This window comes from Eschscholzia californica, unplaced genomic scaffold (assembly GCF_041429995.1).
Source record: "Eschscholzia californica isolate CP2 unplaced genomic scaffold, dmEscCali1.0.p SCAF_4, whole genome shotgun sequence".
Classification (NCBI taxonomy): domain Eukaryota; kingdom Viridiplantae; phylum Streptophyta; class Magnoliopsida; order Ranunculales; family Papaveraceae; genus Eschscholzia; species Eschscholzia californica.
The window spans coordinates 20,780,645-20,789,247 of record NW_028238461.1 but is presented as its reverse complement, the minus strand read 5'-3'; the positions used below and the strand labels follow the sequence as shown (position 1 = coordinate 20,789,247).

The 8,603-nt window shown below is 34.1% G+C and overlaps 1 protein-coding gene across 4 annotated transcripts; it reads right to left on the bottom strand.

Annotated features, from left to right (window-relative positions):
- Positions 1 to 3,717: 3,717 nt before the first annotated feature.
- On the bottom strand, positions 3,718 to 8,603 carry LOC147543567 (fatty-acid-binding protein 2-like). Of its 4 annotated transcripts, none has more exons than XM_086633822.1 (11): positions 8,304 to 8,603; positions 6,999 to 7,612; positions 6,255 to 6,486; positions 5,745 to 5,826; positions 5,517 to 5,619; positions 5,274 to 5,342; positions 4,927 to 4,963; positions 4,766 to 4,840; positions 4,626 to 4,677; positions 4,419 to 4,463; positions 3,718 to 4,155 (listed from the first exon to the last, which is right to left on the bottom strand). In XM_086633822.1, exons 2-11 carry the CDS (start codon positions 7,508 to 7,510, stop codon positions 4,058 to 4,060), a joined length of 1,305 nt encoding a protein of 434 aa, XP_086489948.1. In that variant the 5' UTR covers positions 7,511 to 7,612; positions 8,304 to 8,603; the 3' UTR covers positions 3,718 to 4,057. The 4 variants fall into 4 exon arrangements, with proteins under 4 accessions (XP_086489948.1, XP_086489946.1, XP_086489947.1 ...); XM_086633820.1 differs by having other exon boundaries at positions 6,255 to 6,489; positions 8,304 to 8,489; XM_086633821.1 differs by having other exon boundaries at positions 6,255 to 6,489; positions 8,209 to 8,309.

The following is an 8,603-nucleotide window of genomic DNA, read 5'->3' as shown; positions in this document are numbered from 1 at the left end:
GTTTTAGGGCACTAAACTTAAATGCAAGGTTGAGTTTTCTTTAACTATTTGTTGATTGACCAACCTAAATTTGTATTCTTTGACCTAGTCTTGGTTAAGGATTTTAAGGGTGTTCATACAAGTGTCAATTTTGTTTTATAGATGTGCTAAAATTAGGTTTTTAGGAGGTTTGCGCGGATTGGTTTAACATCTACAACAATGATACAAGTACATTTTCGTGCACAGTTTGTGTACGGTTTTGAATAAGAAGAGATAATTTCGTCGATTCACATTATTTTGGAAGATGTACACGGAAGTGTACTTTAAACTTTTTTTTAGTATCTGTTATGTTTGAACGTTTGAACTTATTTCAACCCTTGAGAATTTGTAACATCTATAATTCTTTTTTAATTTTTTGGCTTATGACTCAAAAATCTACCCCTAATAACACATTTAATCCACTCTAAACTTCAAATGGTTTTATAAACTAAAATCTTAAATAAATAGATATTTAGTCCATTTGTATCCATCTCGAGAGAAAATCCAAATCTCTAGAATGCTTATAATTTCATAATACCTAATCTAACCTTATATATTATGAAACACTTCCGTTTTAATCAAATCCACCAATATTCGGTTTTCATTTTTATCTTCGTCTTTCTCTCTCCAATCACGATCTTAATAACCAAAACCATTATCTTCATTTCTAATCAAAATCGGAAATCATAATTTTTTTTCTTCCTAAAACCGAAACCTATATTCATTCTCTTTTTAAAGAAGCTTCAGATCTCATTCCAATCCAATAAACCAGCTGAAAACTCCATTGTTTATTTCGATTTCCATAAAAAAGATTCAGGTTCGTACCTTTGTTAAGATCTACAGTTGCTTATGAGGTTAAAGTAACAAGTTTAATCCTTCTTTCTAATATTTTTCATCATCATCTTTAAAGATATTTATGATTTTCATTATAATCAATTTCATCTCTGTATCATCTTCTCAAATATTCATCATTATTCATGATTTTCTCTCTCAAGATCTTCATAACCGATTTATGATGTTAATGTTCGATCCTTGTTTATAATTCATTATCTTCGATTATGTTATGTTTGTATCCATGTATTATTTTATTTTTCGTTAGATTTAGGTTACAGATCTTGATGTTTAGAACATCTCTTGATATCAGATCCGGTAACGATACCATTTTTTATCCAGAGAAGATTACGTAAGTTTTTTTGTAACAGAATGTAAACGATGTGTAATTTATACAAAATTATGTGTACTTTATTAAACGTCACAATTTTGTACCAGAGAAGATTCTGTACATTTGTTTGTAACATAATGTAAACGATGTGTAATTTACATCGAAGTATGTTCGTTTATTGAACATCACACATTTGTACCATAGAAGATTCCGTACGATGTTACTGTAACAGAATGTAAACAATGTGTACTATGCAAAAAAATTATATGTATTTTATTGCGCTTTACACACCACTGAAGATTTCGTACAATTATACTGTAACATAATGTAAACATTGTGTAATGTTCCAAAAATTATATGTAATTTATTGCACATTATACATATTTTTTCACATAACAATGACCTTGTGATTTAAACTAAAGTTCTGTTTGTCTCCTAACACACTATGAAGTTTAACAAACAGTATGCATAATTTATTCCATTATACATGTCGAATCTAGTAAATTATAGGGTTATTTCCCTAATAGCCCCTAACTTTGTGATCAGCTTCCTGCCTAGCCCCTAACTTTAACAATAATTCCCGTATGGCCACCTTTTTCCGCTATCTTTAACTTTCCGTTACTCTCTCTCCTCCATCTCATTTTCTCTCTCTGCCACATCAGCTCAGCAAGCCACATCATCATCTTCACCCGCAGGGTCGCCGGCGACCTTCAAATTTTTTTTTCTCTCTCTAAAAAAAAATCATCTCCTCTCTCTCTCTCACTCTAAACTCCGGCGAATGGGGTTTCCCTTCGCCGGAGGGTTGTTCATCACGAACAGACCCAGATCAGGGTCTGTTCGTGATAAACAGACCCAAATCTGGGTCTGTTCGTGATGATCAGACCTCTGGTCATCACGAACAAACCAGATCTTTGAAGGTTGCCGGCCGGAAACTTGGCCGGCCGGTGAAGATGATGATCTGACTTGCTGAGATGATGTGGCAGAGAGAGAAAATGAGATGGAGGAGAGAGAGTAACGGAAAGTTAAAGATAACGGAAAAATGTGGCCATACGGGAATTATTGCTAAAGTTAGGGGTTAGGCAGGAAGCTGGTCACAAAGTTAGGGGCTATTAGGGAAATAACCCTAAATTATATGTTTTGTTCACAAATGTATATGTTTTCTTTTTGAAGTTTTGCTATTACTTATGGAATTCCTACAGAATCATCCAATCTAAGTAAGACCACAAAACTAAAACCTGATGGCTGGGATAAAATATTTACTGAAGTTGATCAGTTGTTTCCTGGTGGTGCAAAAGCATTTCGATATGTTCTTCGACAATATAGTGTAATTGCTGTTTGTCCTGTTCAAGACTACAAATGGAGAGTACATGGATGGACACCATTTTTGAACCAGAGAAGATTTTGCACGTTTTTTTTTTGTAACAGAATGTAAACGATGTGTAATGTAAAAGAAATTATGTGTAATTTATTAAACATGACACACATACATTTGATAAATTACGTTGTATACATGACAAATGATGGTTTCCTCGTCATAAATAACACATAATTTACGTAATTGTTTATGTATGAGTAAAAACGAAAACAAATGCTGCTGTAATGTTCCCAGAAAAATATACTCTTTCCAAATCTGAAAGTTAAGTGAGAGAAAGTGATATATACGTTTTGTATATCACCCTAAAATCACGCTAAATTGATCCCAGAAAATATACTATTTCCAAATCTGAAAGTTAAGTGAGAGAAAGTGATATATACGCTTCGAATATTAACCCCCAAATCACGCTAATTGATCTCAAGAAATATACCCTTTCCAAATCTGAAATTTCGTTAGGGCTTTGGTAACTAATCGTTAGGGGAAAGTTTTGATTCAGTTTCAAAATAGATGATAGATGGGAGAGAAAATCTTGTTTAAATTATATCATTTTTTCCTTTTTTTAAACCCAGAATCACGGTACAATCTGCCGTTTGAATTTCGGTCTGACCTCACGTTAAAAAATCCCCGCGAAATTTGTTTAGGGACATGGAAGGTATTTTATCTAATATACTAAGAGTTTTTAGTCCCAAGAACAAAAGGACTAAAAACCTATTTTTTGAGAAGATTGGATCATAAACTCTGTTTGAATATTATTTCGGACTATATACCCATGGACCCTCATTCTTTTCCTATCAAAATTAAATCTATCTTATTGGTTGGGCAGTTATCAAGAGAATGATGGGCAATAACTAAACTCCAACTTCGATAGGCTAAGGATTGACAAATTTAATTTGGGTAATCTACCTTTGTTATTCGACAATCAACTTCGAAATAAAGCAGTCATTTAAAGCATAACAGCCTAAGCTTCAGATTCAACTCAAAAACCCACAAATCATCTACGTATCTCTTTCATTTCACAATTGCACAAAATGGACAATTGCAACTCGTCGTTTACTAATGAACAAATTATATCGAACGGCATAAAAATATATCATCAAAAAGTGCAAGCAAAAAAAAGTATTAGAAATATAAGCCTGATGTGTCAAGAGCCTTGATCACAATATCTAGAATATAGAACCATTTATATTGATAGACTTTCTTCATATTACATCATCTCTCTTCTTTCTATTTCAAAAATTACATTGGAAGCTTCAAAAGGAAAAGAAACTGCAGAAAAAAAGAGTATAATCTTCACCAAATACTGTCCTTCAATTAGACCAAGTTAAAATTTTCGAACTATATCTTGTTCAGTACTACTATAGACTTTACTTCTTCCTCCGCTTAGTAGTATAAGCGTTCCTCTTTCAAGCTAAGACGAGGTATAACTCTCTGTTTAGTAGTATAAGCGTTCCTCTTTCGAGTGAAAAAAGAATGATGACAAAGGAGAAGGGGCGAAAAGAAGTTTAGCATCTCTTTATGATATTTGCAACATTTCTAGCGATCTCTTCTTTCGCATATGAAGGTACGGACACATCACCGATATACATGTCAAAAAAAGCTCCTGAAAGATGAAAATGTATTAGAACCCCTGAGTTTGTATCCACCTGAAATGTTCTCCCCACATGGAGAAAGTATGCGCGTATCAACGACAATTTTGAGGAGAAAGATAGTATAGTTTGAGAGAAGTTTTTGAAACATGAAAGGCGGAAGACAGATAAGATGTGCAAGTTCTGAAGACTAGTATAGCTAGATAGGCGTTTCTACTTTCTAGCAGAGGTGTACACAAAAAGAACAGAACGAAGTTGAGGGCGAAGAAATGCTTACTGCAAAGATCCTTGCTGTGAACTGCTCCAATTTGTTTGCCGCCAACTGCAAATATAATAAACAATGATGAAGCCACATTTACACTTTCAGAAGAACCAAATGTCAAAAGTATTTCAGGGAAAATTTCAAAGAATTTTCGTTCGTTCTTTTCACGGTAACAAGAGCATGTGAAATGGAGAACCTTCACTTTCTTAAGAAACTACTTACTTTCTGTTATTAGTAGCCCCTCGGCGGTTTGCCGAAAATCAATTGTTGTGCCCTGCAAATACCATGATCATGTTAGAATAGCTTAGAGTAGATCTAAAAGAGGAAGACAGAAATTTAAGGCACTGAAATTGTTTGATTACCGCAGGTAATGCAATATCTTGGGTGAAATATGAACCGAACTTCGTGACACAGTGATAATCAGTGTCAGGGTTCATCTAATGAACAAAGGTAGAAGTCAGAACAAAATTGTCTAATAGCTTTTAAGCGAAAATTTGAAACTTTTGTTTGTTGTCATGCTTACCTTCAATAATCGGGTTCTGAGGGATCTCTCAAAAACACTAACAATAGTAAAATACACATGAAATTAGCAAAAAAGTCGCTCGATGTTCATTATTGAAGCATACAAGATTGATTCTAAAAGAATATTGTGGTAAACAATCCAACAGATAACTTCATGAGATTGGCCTTCAAATGGTCCAAGTGTACATCCGTTTTTTTCGAAGATCAAGTCAGTGTAACTAAATTTTGTATTGACCTAGTCCTTTATAGGTCAACTATGTCCGTGAATAACTCTTTAAGTGTTACCTTTTGTCCTTATCCTGGGATTAGATTCCACAAAAACATTGGAAAAGAAGAAACATTACTTACTCGCGCATGATATTGATTTTCAGGCCATTGCAATTAACAACAAGTCTAACCGTCATATTTATATCCTCCCTGCCATACCCGAAAAAGCATATACAAGTGAGAAATTAAAGTTAATCTAGCAGAAAAAGTTTGTAAAGGTAAGCAAGAGAATTTTGCTAAACTGATAGTTAAGTAGTATCAATTTTATTGCAAGATTTTCGAAGTTCGCTTGACAAATGAAATACTAAGTATATAGGAAAGTACCTGAGAAGATCCTCAAAAAACTCTGGTTGGTTGTTTAGTTCACTTGTTGGCATGGACACATACTTCGGACCCAGTTTCTCACAGACAGAGTCAGGATGAACGTCTATATAAAGAGGAGAATGATAATAACCGAGTTAGTGAGAACACATCATATCCAGCTGTAATGATTTTAGAAAAATTTGAAAACTTAACACAACATCAAGTTATCAATCTCGAAGATGTACTCACATAAACCAAATGCGTACACATTCAAAGATTTAATTCTCAATATCTTCATAGTTCTAGACCCAGTACCCACAAGAACCTGAAACTGAAGAAAGTTGTTTTTATCACAAAAACTATCAGGTTATATCGAAACTCGAAAGTAGAGAAATTTGTAAGAGTGATTAAACTTTAAAAGAAATATTGGCAATGCAGGTTGTTCATTAAAGAGTAAAGAATTTTACTCCACAAAAAATGGAACTTTTTTGTGAATCTTCACTATATCTACCAGTTAATTGAAGTGTGAGACCTGTATAAAGCAAGAAATGAGTTGCAGAATAATATAGACTCCCCCTCATTCAACTTAATCTGTATACTCACTAGTAAAAATAATGGTGCATAAGAACTTGAACTCTAAGCTTATGCAGAACAGAAAACTGAATTGCACTGTCTTATCATTTGTTGGTTTGCATGGTATACAAGCAGCCAAAAGAAAGTCTAAAATGTCAAGCTATAGGTAGTGGTATGTGTACTGACCTCAGAAGTGGGAGGTAAGTTATTCTCTTGAATCTCTCCATCCAGCCCATTGTCCAGTACTGAAGGGAATTTGATGCCAGTTTTAGGCTCGGAAGCATGCCCCACCCAATTCAGTTTTGGCTGTGAAAGATCAGCACAACCTTGAAGATCACCAACATGAGATCTTCTATCCATGCTTTTGTTGCTTTGGACATCAGCATCCTTGAGCTGGACGGATAACAGCTCTCCAGATCTTCTACCGTAAACAAGGAAAAGTGGACGAATTAGACATTTATATCATACCTTTCCTTGTTCTTTCTCTTAATGGTTAATATAATGGTGTTCTATAACAACCAGTCTCCAACATTAGGAAGAACTTGCGAGCATACAAACATGGCCACTGTTTCATCCCATAACAAAACATTATGTTTTTAGTACACTCTATTTAATAAAATGCAAAATAGAAATTAGGATTAGGAGGTTCTCAAAAATTGTCGCGGTACTTATTTCATGGTCATGCTAGATCCTCAACAAAGTCTCTTTCCTGGAATGCCAGAAACACTATCGAGCACTTCAGTTTAACTGGAAGGGTTTACATTCAACACCATAGATTATAAACCGATATATTTCGTCAAGCATGACATCATTTTTGAGCTGCTAGCACATGTTTTTTTTTTCTTATTTATCTATGATCTACTTCATCTTCATTCGCGAACTAAAACATGAGAAATCACGTTAAAGGATAAAATGTAAGAAATAACTCACGAGATGTCAAATGGTGGCACCAAAGCAGCGGCTAATGAAAGCACATGATATGAAGACAGCTGTTCAACATTCTTCTCTAGGCATCTTATTGTGGAAGTGACAATTTTACTGAAAATTGCGCAAGGGGAAGAATCTATCCTCGAATTATAACAAAATTTCAATGGCACAAGGTTACGACGAATTACCCATTTGGGTTGTGAACAAGATTTACAATTTCCAGGTCTTGAACCATGTTGATTACCAGATAGTTGATGATGTAAATTGGACTTTGCCCCACTCACAAACCAAAATAGTAAAGCTCCAGTCAACTTAGAAATACAATTAAAAGCTTCTCGAATAACCAAACTACCAGGACCATACAAATATCTTGAGTGGTGGAGAGAGTTGTCGACTAACGAACCAACTTGGGTCAGAAAGTGAGTCCCACTATTATAGGGCAGAAGAGGTTCCGCAGGGAATACGTACGGAGATCTTCCATCGAGATCTATAAAAAGGAACCAATTGTTCCGCATTTCCTATTATCCGCTACTGAATGTACAACACCAGAATGCTAGTTCTTGGAAGTTGGAAAGATAATGTTATCAGATTAAAACTTCCGAACAGATGTTTAATTCCTGCATATAATTCGTAATATAAGGAATCAGTAAAGAACCTGTTCTTGATATGAGAAAACATAAAGAACGATAAAGAGTTCTCCGAGTGCCACTATAATCTACAAATGAATCAAAAAATTCACCTTTAAGATTAAGACATTAATAAGATCAATTAACTAAGGAATCACCCACTAATTAATCAAGAACTCCAACATGAATTTCTTTCTGAATGGGTATTGAAATAAGAAATGCAAGTCTCGGAGTGCAAAAAGAAAATCACAAATTGAGGGTTTTGCTAGACAATCATTTCTTCAATACCCAAACAAACAGAACAAAAAAAACCATTACTTCAATTTCCCAATTAGAACTTGCAAAAAAGTTGATATAACTAAATGAAGAAGAAAACCTAATCATGGATCAACAAAACTACACTTAAAGCATCCCTAAAACAAACACATTTTCATTATACAAATGAGAACTTAATCAGCACGTATTCGATCAAAAAGGGCAAAAAAGAATACCAATTTCTAGAAAAAATAATTCATAATCTAAATCATATAAACCCTCAATTGGATCATAAAAATCGAATCTTTTAAACGTAAAGAACAAATAAATACCTAGAAGAAACACATAATAGACTTCAATGTATAATCATGATATAGAATGTTGAGGTACAAAAAAGAAGAGAGAGAAACTAGGGTTATGACCGTACCTTTTTTACGAGAATTATAGAGAGAGAAAGTTTAGAAGAAGAAGAAGAAGAAAGAAAGGGTTTATTAGGAGGAGGGGAGAAGAAATTAAAAATTTGATTAGTTTTTCTTCTGTTTAATTATGTTTTTAACTCGTTTTGTACAATTTATTGGGGGTTGGCGGTAAGACTTTTTAATACCCTCGATGTTTGTTTAAATCCCAAATATGTCCTCTTTTGAACTTGACTTTGCGTGGAATTGACCACGTGGAGAATCATTGATTTTTTAAGTCAAACACGAAAGAGAACCGTCCGCGTTCATGC